The sequence below is a fragment of the Protopterus annectens genome, chromosome 2.part0 (genome assembly GCF_019279795.1).
Source record: "Protopterus annectens isolate FY-2018-M chromosome 2.part0, PAN1.0, whole genome shotgun sequence".
Lineage (NCBI taxonomy): Eukaryota > Metazoa > Chordata > Ceratodontiformes > Protopteridae > Protopterus > Protopterus annectens.
The window spans coordinates 1,975,612,692-1,975,631,895 of record NC_056728.1 but is presented as its reverse complement, the minus strand read 5'-3'; the positions used below and the strand labels follow the sequence as shown (position 1 = coordinate 1,975,631,895).

General features: G+C 41.0%; 1 protein-coding gene across 1 annotated transcript in view; it reads right to left on the bottom strand.

Annotated features, from left to right (window-relative positions):
* LOC122792908 (tyrosine-protein kinase Fyn-like) overlaps positions 1–14,335 on the bottom strand; it is an 80,935-nt gene extending 66,600 nt beyond the window's left edge. Inside the window, exons 1-2 of the mRNA XM_044060465.1 lie at positions 14,330–14,335; positions 6,462–6,466 (exon numbers count right to left, since the gene is read on the bottom strand). Of these exons, the coding sequence (XP_043916400.1) occupies positions 6,462–6,466; positions 14,330–14,334 (10 nt within the window). The 5' untranslated portion in view covers position 14,335. The remainder of the gene's footprint in view (positions 1–6,461; positions 6,467–14,329) is intronic.
* Between the last annotated feature and the right edge of the window lie 4,869 nt (positions 14,336–19,204).

The window sequence follows — 19,204 nt, the reverse complement described above, 5'->3', positions numbered from 1 at the left end:
ATAGGAACTTCAGTAAATGGTAAGAGAATGTAATGCAAATTTGAAGGCACATGAGGTAAAACTGAATGCAGACAAGACAGTGGCCATTGCAGCAAATGGGGGAATCAGAAGAAGATGAAAAATGAGACAGAAGGGAAAAAAGTGGAATAAGTTAAAGCATCAAGTGTTTGCGAAGGATGGCTGAGGAGAAACAAAGTCTGAATGAAGAGGTCAAAGATAGGAATCAGAGAGGCTACTGTCAACTGGCATAGAGTGTCAGGGGTAGTGTGTGACAGAAGAATGTCAATAAAGCTGAAAGGTTAGGTGTATAAATTGGGTCTATATCAGCATTTCGAAAATGTAATAGGTCGAATCACTAAATGTCGAACTGAAATAATCGACCTATTACATTTTCAAATGCCGATTAAAAAAAAAAATAAAGGGTGTAGGCAGGGGCAAGCCCCCCTGCACCCCCACCCCCCCACTACTTAAATATACCAACTCCAAGACCGCACTACATTGAGGTAAACAGAAATCTCCCCTTATGGAGATTTCCATTTACCCATTCAACGTTCTGCCCTTTTGGCATTCTCGATGCTACAATATCAAATTTGATATTGTCAGCATTCGAGATGCTGATAGGGACCCTATACATCAGTGGTATGATCAGTACTTCTGTATGGTCCACAAACATGAGCTGTGAAGGCACAGGAGTTGTGGGAGCTAGAGGTAATGGAAATTAAGTGCCTGAGATGGGTGGTTGGATGCACACTGCAGGACAGATGAAGAAATGATGACATCAGAGCAGATGCCAAAGTAATTCCAACTGCACATAAGGTCAAACAGAAGAGATTTGGGATAGCAAGGGGAAATGAGGATGTCCACCACAGAGAAGAATGGATTTCAGGACAGAAGACATGCAATAATCATTGATGATTATGAAAGAAAACAGGAGAGTCACACTATATCAAGAGAAGTGGCAGTAGCTGACACAACACTCTAACCTTATGAAGAACACAGGGAAAAAGAGGGTTGATGATAATGATTATTTGTTTTTGTTACAAATAAGCCAATTTTCCTTTTTTTGCTCAAAATAACCTATCCCATTTCGTTACAGAAAGCCTTACGCAACCCATGAATGATAAATATGTATTACCCTAATGAGGATAACTGGGACCATACCAGAGATAATTTTAGGGGACCCATGCAAGGGATAAAGCATTTAGGAGCTGCCTCTTACCATTTAGTAGTTTCCCATCCACAAATCTAAGCTGCACCATGAATATGGACAGGGATGAACTTTGTTTTATGTGGCTGGAGAGTTTGTTCCACAGTAGTGGTACATATGCAAAATATACCTGACCCTCCAAACTGTTCTGTTGATGTTGCAGAAGAAGTTTAAAGCCCTATTACTAGATGATTTCTGATGTCATCTGACTTAATGATGTGCAGTAAATCCACCAGTAATAGTTCAGAGGATGCAGTGTATGCCAGACACAGGTCACCTCTAGCAGTCTATAGGATGCTAAGTATACTGACAGGGCTTTGAGCTGGTCCATGTAGAGCATAGTGTTTAGGACTAACACTCTTCAAGAGAAACCTTGATGAGTGGATGGGAAACAGAACATTTACCCTGGGGATCACTGCAGTGGCTCTGCTGGACAGAGGCACAGGGAACTAATGGCTCTGCTGGACAGAGGCACAGGGAACTAATCTAAGGGGGCGGCGAAAGCCAACACATTCTGGCTAGGCTTACATATGCCCTCAGGCAGATAGCCTAGTACTTACCTATGAACCTATAATTTTGAGTAAGGTATCTCTTTGGGAGTTCCAGTTGTTGCATGAGTCTTGACAGATAAACGTCAAAGGGGTCATTAGATTCAATGATTTGCCTAATGAAGGCTGAGTAAAGAAAGACAATGACATCCCTAGAGCTAGACACAATACCTTTGTTTATAAGCTGTGCCATATAAAAGAACTTTCTTACAACAACAGAAACATGTTGGTCAAAAATTAGATCACTTCCTACACAAGTTTCCAAATCCTAAGTAACTGAGTCAACTCTCAGTGGAATATTGTCAATATGATAGTTCTCTGGGGTAAATGACTTCCCATAGGATATTTTTTGGCATTTAGTTTCAGTCCATGATTTTTGCAACAGATATTTATTTGCGGCAAACTTTCCTAGAGAATGGCTAAGTGATTTTGGGATTCAGTGACTGATCCTAGCTTACAGTCATCTGTAAACTTAGTCAGCCAGAGCCCTTGGGTTTGTGTGTGTGTTTATCTGTCCTTGTTTCCCCTTTTGTGGAACTCCCCACAACTGCTCTTTAGTCTCCCCTCAAAAATGTGCATTTTTGGTGATGTATAAGGGGTTTAACATTAATAAAAGGACACCAAACAGTCTTATTTTTGGAAATACATGTTGTACAATCCAACAAAAATGGTTATCTTTCTTGTATGTTTGCATCTTCTTCAGGTTTGCAGTCACTATGCTATCAAGTGGTACAAGGTGAGTCTGACAAAAATGATGAAAACCTGGATAGTATACAGATATTTTAGAAGAAAATAAATGCTTTATAATCTTCCTAAGATGCTGCACAGAATATTGTTAATGAAATGGAAGTAGTTTATAATACCCCAAACATACAAAATAAGAGCTTTTTAATGTACTTGGACTTTACGACTTTAATTAAGCAGTATCGCGCTTTTGGCTATGGATCCAATATACTTACTGAATAATGATAAAAGAAAAAAAGAAATATGAAGAAAGTTTCAACCCATATCAATCTGCTCTGAGCTAGTAAAAACTAGAAAAAAGTTAGTAAATGAACTTGGTCATTGGATCTACTGCTCTGTTCCCAGCAGTTGTCTGATATTATGAAGTATATCTAAAATCTCTCTAGCCTGCAAAACCAATTTTATCCAATCTCCTATGAATTTTTCAGTGACATAGTCAGAACAGTTTAGCTTTTTTCTGCACTCTACGAAGTTGAGAGCAGTGTTTTGAAACTTCAGGAGTGCCTCTACCTCACTTGCATGCATCTTACATATAGGCTGGGAACTGGGTTACCTACATCAGCTTCACAATAAGCCAGGCACTGCACTGTATAAAATGTTCCATCCTACATGTGGAGAGTGGGAGAACTGTATGGCACTAACAATATGCACTGCTTTCCTGCTCAGTACAGGGGAACATGAGTGGCAGAACTGGACAGCCGTCTGCATGTTAGTGCCTGCCTGAATTGCTGTCTTTGGTGAAATGCTGCAATGTCATGACAAAGGATTGTTCAGCTAACAGTTCTTTTGTTTTTCTCACCTTATTTTACAGGAACTAGTGGTACAGTGTCACCTCACAGTGAGAGGTTTTCTGGTATAGTTCTTGACTGGGATGCTTTCTCTACAGTGTCTGCATGGCCTCCTTGTAATTTGCATGGTTTTTTTTCCAACACTCCCAAGACATGCAGTAGGTAAACTGGTGCTTATAAAATGTCTGTTATGTGATACAGAGGAATGGCCTGGCAATCTACTTCTGTCCCCCTCAGTAAACTCCACGGATGGTGATATGCAACTCATAAGCAGGAGAGGAGAGGAAAAATGACAATTCATGGCTGCACTGTTGCAAGACAAGCCTGCAAGAAGTAATCTGCAGAAGGCTACAGTTGTACTAACCTACTGCTTTCTCTGGATTTTCACCTCATCAGTTTTCATTTTCCAATTAGATGGTGAATATTAATAACCAACAACCAGAAAACAAAAATTAACAGGAGAAAGCCTGGAGAAAATATCTGAGCAACCCAAACGCAGTACTGTATCTATGACCTCTATACAGTACAAGCACCCATGATGGCTATAAGGTACCTTTTCCAGACCAAATAAGACTAGCCTGACCATATTAAATGACACAGCTAATGCAGTAGGTAGGTAGGAGGCATGCAGTTTGTCTTTTAATAAATGAAACATTGATGCATTATTAAAATGAGTAAATAATTAAAATTGAAGTTCTTATAATGCTTTACCCCAAGTTTCTAATCTATAACAAATAAGAAATAAAAATAATATAAGTTACTGAGAAAAATTAAATCATCTCTGAAGATTAAATAAAACATTTGCATAACTGTGGTTTTTTACACTGTGCAGGATCATCTGACAATTTCTCTGCAGAAAATATATAAAGGTGCAACTAGGGAAACTGCATCTTACTTGCAGGCCAGGAATCCCAAAATACTGAATATTGTTCCTCTTGTGGCTTGCCTTGCAATAAGTCATAGCCGCAGCTCTAGTGACATCAGCATGTCTGATGTTAGTGAGCTGATGACAAAACAGCTTGCATCACAAAGAAAAATAACTGAAAAATCATACTTTAAAAGGGCCACTTGGAATTTCATGGCACCCTGTTTTTTTAGGACAATAGTGTGTTTCCAGGAACTGGTCATGGACGGATGGGGAGCACTGCAAGGCTGTGAAACATTAGCTAATATCCAGTCAATCAGAGTGGTATCTGACAGTACTGGGTTTGATAGAAGTAGTGTTTTTGACCATTCTGAATCTGGATAACATGTACAGTAATGCTTGACTTAAAACAGAAGTTTACTTTATGAGTTGTGCCCTTCCTTGACGTTTTAGCCTTGGGATGGAGAAATTAGTGCTCTCCCCTTATTTCAGCCTTCATAATTTGTAGATCTTATGTTTACTTCCTGAAATGCTCTCTTCCTGGTTAAAGTCACATCTGTCAGGACACTTTCATAACAATATTAACTTGTGCAAAGAATGCTACTGTATTTTAATGAGGCAGGATATCTCTTGGTGTCTCATCTAGTGACTGGTGCCTTTCTCAGATGAGGTACCTCTCAACTACAAGCTGAGGACCAAACAGGAAAAAAAGCTTAAAAGGCCCATTCCTCAAGCTGGCATTCCTCATCCCTACCTTAGCAAGGTCTAGTCCCTGATCTGGCACCCCTCAGCTCCAGGTTGAGGAGCAAAAAGGGGGAGTCTATTCCCTTATCTGGTGCTTCTCAAATGTAGCTAACTCTAGTTCAGTATTTCCTCTCGAGTGAATCTGCAGATGGAGACCTATACCTTCTGCCAGAAACAATACCAATTTGTTTTTTCTTTTCAGACTCGTTTTGCATTTATCTTGTACAATTTCATTCTTTTCCTTGCATACTTACTTATCTCAAATGCATTAATCTTGTATATTTCCTATAGTGTTTGATGTTTATATTCTTTATTTATCACTGTATATTTTAATGTGAGCGATACTGACCTACTGTTTTTAATTTGTATTCTGTGGAGCTTTTCTCCCCATGCCTCTGCTGAAAATAAATTCTTGACCAGTTGGATTTTCTCAGTAAAAAATGTCAAATAAACAAATATACAAATAAATACAATATAACTAAAGGTGCAGGGTCCTTTCCTGGCTTGTGCCCCTTAACTCTGAGTTGAGGAACAAATAAATAAGGTCCATTTCCCTAATGTCCTCTATCTGAGAAGAGGGCCAATAAGTAAGTCTGATACCCCAGCAAGGGTTTCTCCAACAGGCACTTTCAAAAGAGAGAAGACTTAGCCTGGGGGGTGGGGCTGAAGTACTTGAGAGGCTTGGTGTCAGGAAGAAGGGTGGGGCTAAAGTACTTAGAGAGGCTGGGGTTAGAAAGGAGGGTGGGGGCTGAAGTACGAGAAAGGCCTGGGGGCAGGAAGGAAGACTGTCTTAATCAAAGCCAGAGACAGAGACAAGGCAGTCCTATGTATTCAGTGTAAATAATAGTGAAGAACACACTGAATTACTGAGCTTTGGTGAACTATTTAACTTTAGTTATTAAGTCTGAGAATTATTTATTTTCTGAAAGCATTTCAGAGTTATCAAACTTGTATGTGGATGTGAAAAGTTTACTTTAGTAACACCATAACTTAATTTGTAAATGCAGCCTTTGTGTGTTCTGTGTGAAGACTGGTAATGCATGTGGTCTATGTAGTGAAATGAAAGTAGATAGAATAAGTAAATGGAAGTTAGAAAATGTCATTTTGAGTGAAAATTCTCTAATGTGTGTCTTGAGTGTTTTTCAAGACACACACACACACACACACACACACAAACAAATAATGTATGTGTATATGTATGTATGTATATATATATATATATATATATATATATATATATATATATATATATATATATATATATATACAAGTTCAGTGAACTGAAGTGAACCCATATATATATATATATATATATATATATATATATATATATGGGTCTACTTCAATTCATTGAATCCCATTTCGTTGAACTTTAATTTCACTGAAAGTTCATTACATCGACAAGCATTTTAGGTGGGGGGCTATATATATATATATATATATATATATATATATATATATATATATATATATATATATATATATATATATATATATATATATATATACATATATAATTTGTCTGTATGTATATAAGGTAGCAAAGCTTTGCTTTGGTCGAATACCTTTACTACACAACCAGTCCTGCACAACCTTAATAATGCATAATAACCTAAACCATGTCCCCAACCCTATACCTTACTTTTTGAAAAATTCCTTTTCTTACTACCACCACTGCACAAAACAACTTGGACACACACTACATAAAAAAGCATGTTCCCACAACAGACTATCTACTTATCTAGCCCTTACTTTAACCATAACCCACAAACATTCATGCACACACTCAGACTGCCTAATGCCTAAACTTTTAGTATATTTAATAGTTTAGACATTAGCATCCACAACACACTTACCTACCACAGTGCATCTTTCTCCTTTCAACATATACTGCATTCAATAATAAGTTCACTGGATCACATTTCCACGCAGTTAACTCCAACAAACAAATGACAATTCAGTAATGTGTTTGTCACCAATATATACTCCTGGTAGTTTGTCAATTTGCTGTTAAGAGAAATGAAAGAGGTTCACTATCGAACTTATATTTCATCAACACTTTTTTAAGGTTCATAGGTTCATAGGCAGTACTAGGCTATTGGCCCTAGGGCCTATACAAGCCTAGCCAAAAAGGTACCCTGGCTTTCGCCACCCAAGAAAATTATTTTCCTGTGCCCCTGTCAAGCAGAACCACAGAAGTGATCCCCGGGGTGAATTTCCCATTACCCATCCAATCATCAAGATTTTTCTTGAATGGTGTTAATGAGGAGCTCTGTTTGATAAAGATAGGTAGTCTGTTCCAGAGTATGGAAAGTCTCTGGGACAGGAATCTATCCTTATCCATGTTCTGTTTATTGTGGTGACAAGGTTTAGGTCCCTAGAGCATGTAGCTCAGAGGGATTGGGATTTCTTTAAGTGGAGCATGTCCAACAGCTCTGGGTTTGACATAGCTTTGTATGTTAGGCAGAGATCACCTCTGAGTAGGTGATATGCAACAGAGTAAAGCTGGAGTTTTTTGAGACGGTCTGCATAAGGCATCTGTTTGAGGTCAGTAATCCTCTTTGTGAGGTATTTTTGTGGCCTTTCCAGTTGTTGTAGATGTCTTGTGAGGTACATCCCAAAAGGGGCGTAGTACCGGTACATGTGTGAGCACAGTTACTTATTTGGGAGGTTTTAATCTTGTTTTTGTTTACGAGGCTTTAGCTAGTTTTTCCATGATGCTGGTATGTGTGATTACAGAATAATGTATGTAAGGGTGATTCTCCCTTTTCTACACTGTTGTGCAGTCACAGATTTGGAATATATAAGTAACGGGTTACTGGGATGCAGGGGAACTTACCCCATTCAAAACATTTTTTTAAACAGTGGATATAAAAAGTGCAGATACCCCTGTTAAGATGCCAGCTTTTTGTGATCTAAAAAAATGAGACCACAATAAATCATTTCAAAACTTTTCCCACCTTTAATGTGACCTATAACCTGTACATTTCAATTGAAAAACAAATCTGTTGGGGGAAAACATATAAAAGACAAAAAAAAACTTACAATACGCTGGTAACATAAGTGTGCACACCCTTAAATTAATACTTTGTTGTGTGTGCACACCCTTAAACTAATACTTTGTTGAAGCACCTTTTGATTTAATTACAGCATTCAGTCCTCTTGGGTACACACCTGCCATCAATTAAAGAGACTCTGATTAACTCCAAATAAAGTTCAGCTGTCCTAGTAGGATTTTCCTGACATTTACTCAGTTGCCTGCTACAGCAAAAGCCTTGGTTCACAAAGAGCTTACAAAGCATCAAAGGGATCTCATTGTTGAAAGGTATCAGACAGGAGAAGGGTACAAAAAAATGTCCACAGCACTGGATATACCATGGAACACAGTGAAGACAGTCATCAAAAAGTGGAGAAAATATGGGAAAAAAGTGACGTTGCAAAGAACTGGACATCCCTCCAAAATTGATGAAAAGACAAGATGAAAACTGTTCAGGGAGGCTGCCAAGTGACCTACAGCAACACTGAAGGAGCTGCAGGAATTTCTGGCAGGTACAGGTTGTGTACTACATGTGACAACAATCTCCCGTATTCTCCATATGTCTGGACTATGGGATAGGGTTGCAAGACAGAAGACTTTTCTTACACAGAAAAACATCCAGACCCAGCTAAAATTTGCAAAACAATACATCAAGCCTCCCAAAAGCAGGTGGGAAAATGTGTTATGGTCTGATGAGACCAAGGTTGAACTTTTTGGCCACGATTCCAAAAGGTACGTTTGGTGCAAAAACAACACTTCGCATCAGCAAAAGAGCACCATCCCCATGGGCTTCACCTCAGGTTTCGTGCCCACTGAGTGGCGCACAGCTACAATTATCTCACTCCACAAGGGGGGATCCACCTTGGATCCCGGAAACTACCGTCCCATCAGTCTGACAAGCCCTATCCACAAGGCCATGGAGCATATTATCATGGAACTTATAAACAAAGACATTGGCAACCTTCAAACACTGGACCCCACCCAGTTTGGGTTCATGAAGGGCCAGTCTTGTCTCCTGAACTTGATTGACTTCTTCAAATCAGTCTCCAGAGCCATCGGCAAGGGTAAGGTGGTCCACACAGCCTGTCTAGACCTTGCCAAGGCCTTTGACACCATCCCCCACTCTGGAATCATAGATAAACGTACTAAGCTGGGCATTAATCCCTACATCACCCAATGGGTTGCTAACTGGCTTATTGATAGAACCCACACTGTAAAAGTAGCTGACTCCAAATCCAGCTCCAGACAAGTGACAAGTGGAGTACCTCGGGGTTCCGTCCTAGGACCGCTCTTGTTTGGCATCTACTTCTCTGAAGTACAGGCCAACACTAAGGGACTCTGGATAACAAAGTTCGCAGATGACTGCAAACTGGGAGCCATTATTGAATCCCCAAATGATGTGGATACTCCACAAAAGGGCCTTACAGAAACAGATGCTTGGAGCCAGAGCCGTGGGCTTAAGCTCAATGCCAAGAAATGTATAGTTATCCCCTTTGGGAAAAAACATGTATCCATGAATTACCATATAGGTGGCAGTACACTAAACACCGAAAGTTTGATAAGAGACTTAGGGACACAGGTGGACAGTGGTCTCACCTTCGATAACCACATCGCCACAACAGTCCGGAAATCCTTCTATGTGGCACACCTCTTCACTAAGGGCTTTTCATCCAGAAAAAAGGAGGTCATTGTCCCACTGTACTCATCCCTCATTAGACCCATTATAGAATACAATGCCCCGTTTGGTATGTACCTCTCAAGACATCTGCAACAACTGGAAAGGCCACAGAAATACCTCACTAAAAGAATCACAGGCCTAAAGCAGATGCCCTACGCTGACCGCCTTAAAAAACTCCAGTTATACTCTGTCGCATATCGTCTACTCAGAGGCGATCTTTGCTTAACATTCAAGGTCATGTCAAACCCAGAGCTGTTGGACATGTTACACTTAAAGAAATCCCAATCCCTCAGAGCCACACGCTCCAGGGATCTAAACCTTGTCATCACAATAAACAAAACATGCTGGAGGGATAGGTTCCTGACATAGAGACTCCCCAGACTCTGGAATAGATTGCCCATACATGTCAAGCAGAGTGCCTCTTTGGTCCTCTTCAAAAGGAACCTTGACGATTGGATGGGATAAAGGAAATTCACCCCGGGGATCACGTCAGTCACCCTGCTAGACCGGGGTCCAGGGAAGTAAATAGTGTGGGAAGAAATAACCAGGGAATTCTTATGGCTAGGCTTGTATAGGCCCTAGGGCTGATAGCCTAGTACCAACCTATGAACCTATGGTGGTGGCAGCATCATGATTTGGGGTTGCTTTTCTTCAGCTGGAACTGGGGCTTTAGTCAAGGTGGAGGGAATTATGAACAGTTCCAAATACCAGTCACTTTTGGGCCAAAACCTTCAGGCATCTGCTAGAAAGATGAAGATGAAAAGGAATTTCACCTTTAAACATGACAATGACCCAAAGCATACATCCAAATCAACAAAAGAATGGCTTCACCACAAGACAGTTAAAGTTTTGGAATGGCCCAGCCAGAGACAGACCTAAATCCAATAGAAAATCTGTCGGGTGACTTCAAGAGGGCTGTGCACAAGAGATGCCCTCGCAATCTGACAGATATGGAGAGCTTCTGCAAGGAAGAGTGGGCAAATATTGCCAAGTCAAGATGTGCCATGCTGATAGACTCCTACCCAAGAAGACTGAAGGCTATTATTAAATCAAAAGGTGCTTCAACAAAGTATTAGTTTAAGGGTGTGCACACACAACAAAGTATTAGCTTAAGGGTGTGCACACTTATGCAACCAGTGCATTGTACATTTTTTATTTTTTATATTTTTTCCCCTAACAGATTTGTTTGTTTTTCAATTGAATTGTACAGATTACAGGTCACATTAAAGGTAGAAAAGTTTTGAAATGATTTATTGTGGTCACATTTTTTTTTATATCACAAAAACCTGGCATTTTAACAGGGGTGTATACACTTTTTATAACCACTGTAATTTTGAAAACTCGTGTCAGCATCGTCTTTTTTGATATTTCAAATACTGCATTTTATCTTTGTGTCATAATCTCATCTCATTTTATATATATATATATATATATATATATATATATATATATATATATATATATATATATATATATATATATATATATATACATATAACTATATATCTATCTATATATCCATATATATATATATATATATATATATATATATATATATTCTGTGTGTGTGTGTGTGTGTGTGTGTGTGTGTGTGTGTGTGTGTGTGTGTGTGTGTGTGCATTAAACTGATTGAATCTTTGGATGTTTGGTCCTAAGCATTCTGTATCAAAAAGTGAAAATACAATTGATAAAGGTGAGTATTTTTGAATTTAATGTCAAATTGAGTGAGTGTTTTCAGGTTAGGCTTCGAGTAAGAGCTAAGGCAGGGGATAGGCTTTGTTTTATATGTGAGCAGAAGGCAACTGTGTCTGTACTTGAGTCTTAGAGGTTAGGATTATAGTTAAGGGCTAGGTAAGGGATGGATTTAGTGTACTGTATGTGAATGTTGATGGATATAGTGTGTCCAAGACTGGCTTGTGTAGTAGTAGCTTTACAGAAAAGGTTTTTGTATGGTAAGGTGTTGGGTTACGGTTAGGAGCAGGGGCAGGAAAAGGATTAGGTGCATTAATAAGGTGGTGCATGGGTTTTGGCTGCGAGAGAATCCTCAATGAGGAGAGTCTGTCATCCTTTACTAGGTGTAGGGTGTTGACAACTTGTGATGGAGGCCATGGGCCTAATGGGTTAACACTATAGTAAAACTGGGGTTGGAGAAACATGGGAATTCATCTTCTGAATTGCTAATTTGTCTATCATCAGGTATGCTGCACCATCATGGCCATATTTGGGATTCTGACTGGAAAGTCTGCATAGTTAATGATCCCAAAGTTTGAGCTCCTTACTAATCAGCCAGCAAATTTCCCCAGTTTTAAAGATATGTTTGCCACAAAAACAGATAATCCACATGATATTAGCAAAGAACAATGGAAGTGTCAGAAAATGTGGTGGTCCTGGCAGATGAAGAGTTAGAGATTTTTACTGGTGGCTAAGACGAAGTAGAGGTTTAAATATTCCTAGATTGATTGATTGATTGGTATTTGTTTACTGGGCCAAGTACAGCCCATTTTCAGTGGAAGCCCATGGAGAAAAGCTCCACAAGTATGATTAATACAATACAATACAATTACAATACTATTACAAAATAACTAAAATACAGGAATAAACTAGATTCAATTAGTACATTTAGTTATACAGAGCATACAGGATAAGGATTTGCCTTGGAGTTTTTGAAAAATTGCAGAACATTTATACCAGTGCTGTATTTTTGGTTATAGAGAATATGATTTGGAGAGATTTTGTACAGCGGATCCTTAAGTCTTTTAACTAATATTAAAGGAAGTGTACAGGAAGATATCTGTTGAGGTCTATCGGGTGTCATTACTCTAATTTCAAGTCATAAGCATGATTATCAGGTGGTTGAGTGAACTCACTGTCCCCTCATAATATCGAAGGCCATCCTGCCAGTATGGTTACACCTGTTGGTGCAATTAGTAACAAAGACCACAGTACCTGAAACAAGGTGTGAAGCATCAGTTCTAACTGGAAGGATATTTTCAAATACAAAAGCACTTTGAGAGTATGGTAGGTAGAGAGGAAGCTTTCTCCCCTCTGCAAAAGGAATGCTGACGGCAACTGCCTGTATTAAACTAAGGTCTATGTCTTTTTAGTACTTGGTTGTAGGTTGTGATTCTCTTATATCCATTAATCCATATTCCAGTCTCTTTTTTCCCTTTAAACAGACGTTCCAGGTCAACATGACCTTTTCACTGAGTAGTAGCTTATCATTCATTCACTAGCATGAACTGTCTAATTCAGATGGGAAAAAATGTATGTCCCTCTCCTCTGCCTTTCCACTTTGTCTTTTTGTTTCCGAGTGATCTGAATTATTACACCTGTCATGTGGTTATTTGATACACTTTGCTGATTCCTTCTTAGTGATTCCTGAATACATCTTGATAGAACTTGAAACCTGACTTCATAACAGTAAGGAGATATTTTTGCAGGTTGAGAAACACTGCTTGTCCAGTCATCTGGTCCTGCATGAGGTTGTCAGGGCCTGTGAATTTCATAGAATTTATAGTTCTGTAGAAGCCTGCAGTGGTTGCGGCCTTTTGATGATACAGAATGACATGCAGACTGCTGAAGTCTTACACTGTTGTGATAGCAGAGGTCCAGAACAGAGAGGTGGACTAGAAGACCTGGATGCCTTCCTCTTAAGCTGTTCACAGGCACATGACTAGTAGGGAAATGGCATTAACTTTTAAACAGATTGTACAGGTAGGAGTCCATACTTGATAAGTTTAGTTTTATTCTGATAGTTTTTTTCCCTAACCAAGATCTCTAAGCATCTACTTGGGGCTTGAGGGCTTGTGGCATTGACTGGACAGTGACAAGTCATTCTAACTGAAAGACTGCATTAGAGGCTAACTGAATATTCTTAATGATCAATCCATTAATAGGCAGATGGTGGGAGTACCATGGACTGGAGTGTGTAATGGACTACATTAACAAACAGGTCAAAGGGAACAGATCAACAAAGCTGCTGTATGCAGATGATGTGGCATTACAGGCAGACTCTGAGCAAGAACTTCAGAAAATTATACAGGACTGGAATTCAAAACTGAGTGCAGACAAGACAGTTGTCATGGCAGCAAATGGGGGAAACAAGAACCAGCTGAAAATTTAGAAAAAAGGGAAATAATGGAACAGGTAAACAGCGTTGAGTACCTGGAAGGGGAGATTGAGGAGAATGGAAGTCTGAATGAAGAGGTCAAAGCTAGAATCAGGGGGGCTGCAGCCAACTGGCACAGAGTACCACAGCTATTGTATGACATAAAAATGGCAAAGAAGCTGAAAAGTAAGGTGTACAAAACAGTGGTGCAACCAGTACCTCTATACGGTACAGAAATCTGGGCAGTAAAGGCAGGGCAGTTACGGAAGCTAGAGACGATGGGGATGAAGTGTCTGAGATGGATGGTAGGATGCACAGTGTGGGACAGACAAAGAAATAAGGACATCAAAGCAATAACCAAAGTAGGTCTTGTTGCAGAGAAGGTCAAAGGGAACGGATTACAGTGGTTAGGGTATGTGCAAAAAAGTAGAAGACAATCTGTTGAAGAAGATTTGGGAGATTCAGGAAGAAGGCAACAGGAAACAAGGGGGTCCAGTAAAGAGATGGTGGAATGCATGAGAGAAGACCTATGACAGTCAGGCCTGACCACTGAAGAAGGTAGGAGAGTGGCACTGGACTGATAAAGATGGTGACAGTTGATACTCCTGACCTCATGTAGAAAAATTGGAAAAAAAGGGATTGATGAAGTTGGTGATGAGTATAGTCCAGTTTTCAGGCTAGTGTTGAATTCAGGGCTGTGTTACACGTTTCTGGGTTGCCCATACCTTACTTGGATATTGGGAAGTGTCTCTGTTCACCTATGAGAGAGGGAAACTTTGAGCAGCCATCTGCCCCTGAAGGAGTGGTTCCAGCCCAGAAGTTAGTAGTTTAAAAACCGTGGCAGGCAGCACTGGTTAGCTACGGTTAAATTATTCCCGGCTCAACCTAAGCACTCAAAAAGCATCCTACAGTCCAGCACTTGCTCAGACCTAATAGCAAGCACTAATATACCCTGACACTTGATTGCCCAGCAGGGCAAGGCTCTTTATCCACCCCTCACCAACCCAGTGACTAAGCAGCTCACCCTACTATTCAGGCATGACCAAAGGGCAACTTCAGGTGTACTCTCCAGTACAGCTGGCGAACCTGGGTATCCTGAAACAATGTTACAACTGCCTCATGTACACAGACAACCCTCTCCTCCTACCACAAAACACTAACATATGCGAGAGATGCAATTATACAGCCAAACTGGAGGCTAAGTTCTCTCCTCCCAAGACTGGAACAGACAGTCTTGAAGAGAAGGTTAACACTTGCACCACACCTCCAGCCTCACATAGACCTACTAAACCAGCACTGGCAAAAAATACACATAAATACACTAAATCATACTCAGAAGTTCTAAATAAAAACCTGCAAAGGCATCCGAGAACTCCAAAGCAGACACCCAAAAAACCTGCACCTCCCATCACAAACCAGACAACACATAAAACACAAAATCAATGTGCCATACAATCACAGCCCTTAAGGCGAAATAACATACCTAACACACTAGTAATAGGTGACTCTATAGTCAGGCACACTGATGTCCCACTCACTAGGCTGGACAAGGAGAAGGTTACTGTTAGCTGCCTGTCGGGAGCCAGAATCCGCCACATAACACAAGCACTCAGGTCACTCCAGAACAAGTACAACTATGATTCTGTCATTGTTCATGTTGGTGTGAATGACCTGAGATGTACCTCCCTGGACTACATGAAAAGAGACATGGAAGAGCTCTCTGATCATGTAGCCCAGGCAGGTATGACCCTGACCCTGAGTGGCATCCTGCCTTCACCAAGAATGATACCTCAGTATAAAGAGAAAAAATGATCAATTTCAACAACTGGCTAAGCTTCTGGTGTCATTCAAAGGGGATCCAGTGTCTGTCAGCCTGGGACGACATGCTCGACAAGCCGAGTTGCTTCGCAAGAGATGGTTTGCACCAGTCAACCCGAGGTTTTTGAATACTGGCCAAGGCACTTACTGCTCCCATAGTGCCTTTTTTAGGCAAGGCTCAAAAGTCAAACCCACCTCCATAAACAGCACAAATAAAAAAATGAGGACTATGCTACTCAACGCCAGGAGTTTAATTTTCAAAATGCATGCACTCGAAGCACTCCTCAGTATGGAGAACGTCGACATCTGTGCAGTAACTGAAACCTGGTTCAAGGCTCCAGAGAGCACTCCAGCACTACTGGGCTACAACTCATACCACACATTTCGGCCACAGAACACGGACCGAAACACAAAAGGAGAGGGTGTATCCATATTCATCAAGGATACCTACACCTCCAGGTTAGTGGCACAGCATAATACCTCTGAGATCATCCATGTGCAACTAACATTTGGCAAATCTGCAGTCTTGGGAGGAGAGAACTTAGCCTCCAGTTTGGCTGTATAATTGCATCTCTCGCATATGTTAGTGTTTTGTGGTAGGAGGAGAGGGTTGTCTGTGTACATGAGGCAGTTGTAACATTGTTTCAGGATACCCAGGTTCGCCAGCTGTACTGGAAAGTACACCTGAAGTTGCCCTTTGGTCATGCCTGAATAGTAGGGTGAGCTGCTTAGTCACTGGGTTGGTGAGGGGTGGATAAAGAGCCTTGCCCTGCTGGGCAATCAAGTGTCAGGGTATATTAGTGCTTGCTATTAGGTCTGAGCAAATGCTGGACTGTAGGATGCTTTTTGAGTGCTTAGGTTGAGCCGGGAATAATTTAACCGTAGCTAACCAGTGCTGCCTGCCACAGTCTGCAACAGATCACTCTCCATGACCCAGGACCACTACTCTGCCTTTCTGGAGACACTGGAGAACATGAAAGTCCTACTGAACACCCTGATATTGGGTGATTTCAACTGCCCTACCATTAACTGGGAAAACTACTTGAGTACAAACTCCCAGGCTCAGCGTTTCCTGGAATTTATCAACTCAAATGCCCTGGATCAGCTGGTAAACTCCCCTACCAGAGGTATCACCAACATGGGCGACAGGTGTTCCGCACCAGAGGTCAACCTGTCACTGGTTAGATCAGACCATAAACTAATCACTCTGGATGTCCACACCCCACCACCACCCCCAACCAAGGAAACCACAGTGAAAAACTTTTCTAAAGCAAACTTCACCTTACTTAAGACAGAGGTGGTAAGTTTCACAGCCCCCATGCTAAAGGATAATGCTACCCAAGATGCAGAATCCTTTACAAATGCAATCTATGAGCACCTACAAGGATGCATGGATCATGCCATCCCTAGCAAAACCAAGACTCACTCCCCTAAGAGAAGGAAACCAGTCTGGTGGACCCCTACCATAAGCAGGTTATACAATAAAAGGAGGAAACTAGTTCAGAAAAAAAGAAAAACCCAAGAAGGAAAGACATCCCTGATCAGCATCAGTAAGAAACTAAAATCCCTCATAAAATCATCCAAGGCTAACTTCGAAAGAAAAATAGTCAAGGATTCAAAAGATAACCACAAAGCCTTCTTTAGATATGTCAAGAATCTAAGTGGCAACTCACAGATATGCTCTGAGCTAGTGCAAAATAGCACAAAATATACTGAACCTACTGATATTGCCAACATCCTGGCAGATAGATTCAGTGCAAACTTCGCCCCCCCTCTCACCTCCAAAGGGCCCACAACAATACCAGAAAAGTGTAGTGTCCTGGAAATCACAAACACACAGGTGAAAGCAATCCTTTCAAAAGCCAAAAACACAGTGTCAGTGGGGCCAGATGGTGTCCCAGGATGTGTCTTGCATGAACTACAGAATGAATTAACCCCCCACCTAAACACGCTGTTCAACCTCAGCCTCTCCACAGTCTACATGCCCATAGAATGAGGCACAGCAATGGTTATTCTGCTCCACAAAGGAGGGGCCACAACTGACCCTGATAACTATTGCCCCATAAGCCTTATTAGCCTGGTCTGCAAGGCTATGGAGCGCATCATCATGGAACTCATTAACAAAGACATTGGGAACCTTCAAACACGTGACCCATCCCAGTTCAGCTTTATTAAGGGCAGATCATGTCTACTAAACCTGGTTGACTTCTTTGAGACAGTTACCAAGGCCATAGATGAGGGAAAGGTGGTTCACACAGCCTACCTTGACCTCGCCAAGGCGTTAGACACCATTCCTCACTCAAGTATTATAGAAAAACTCACCAACCTGAACATAAACCCCTACGTCACAAGATGGATTGCCAACTGGCTTACAGACAGAACTCACGCGGTAAGAATAGCAGGCTCCAGGTCCGACTCTAAACCAGTCACAAGTGGTCCCACAAGGCTCAGTCCTGGGACCCCTACTGTTCAGCATATATTTCTCAGAAGTACAGGCAAACACAGGAGGACTATGGCTAACCAAGTTCGCCGATGACTGCAAACTGGGAGCCATAATTGACTCTCCAGCTGACACGGACATCCTCCAAAAAGGCCTTACTGAGATGGACACCTGGTGTCAAAGTCATGGCCTCAAGTTAAATGCCAAAAAATGCATAGTCATCCCATTTGTGAAAAACAAAACACCCACGTATTACAACATTGGTGGAAGCCCCCTTAATACAGAAGAGGTAATAAGAGATCTGGGGACCCAGGTAGATAGTAATCTCTCCTTTGACAATCATATTGCCAAAGTAGTTAGGAAATCCTTCTATGTGGCCCATCTAATTACTAAAGGGTTTGCATCTAGAAATAAAGAGGTTATAGTGCCCCTCTACTCGTCACTTATCAGACCCATCATAGAGTACAATGCCCCATTTGGGATGTACCTCACAAGACACTTCCAACCGCTGGAAAAGACCACAAAAGTACCTCACCAAGAGGATTACTGGCCTCAAACATATGTCCTATGCAGACCGACTGAAAAATCTCCAGCTGTACTCAGTGGCATATTGCTTACTCAGAGGTGATCTCTGCCTGACTTACCAAGCCATGTCCAACTCAGAATTGATGGACATGCACCTAAAGAAATCCAAGTCACTGCAAGCCACGTGCTCTAGTGAGCTAAACCTTGCCACAACAATAGATAGAACATGCTGGAGGGATAGATTCCTGTCACAGAGACTCCCCATGCTTTCGAACAAAATTTCTATCTACATTAGGCCGAGCCCCTCACTAACACTCTTCAAGAGAAACCTTGAAGAGTGGATGGGTAACAGAAAATACACCCCTGGGATCACTTCATTGGCTCTGCTTGACAGAGGCTCAGTTAATTAATCAATGGGGTGGCAAAAGCCGACACACTCTGGCTAGGCTTATAAATGCCCTCAGGCAGATAGCCTAGTACCTACTTATAAACCTATGAACCTATGATAATGATGATGTGAGTGCCAGCCTTGAGCACTGCCTATCATTGTCCCTGGATTCGTTTCACAAATGAAGAATCATTAATGGACAGTACTGATGATTTTGACTGGTCACATATATGCATCATGGAATCTGTTGATCAGGAAGCATGTTACTTTACCAAAGCTGATCAGTCAAACTGTGAGTGCCAGACACTAGAACT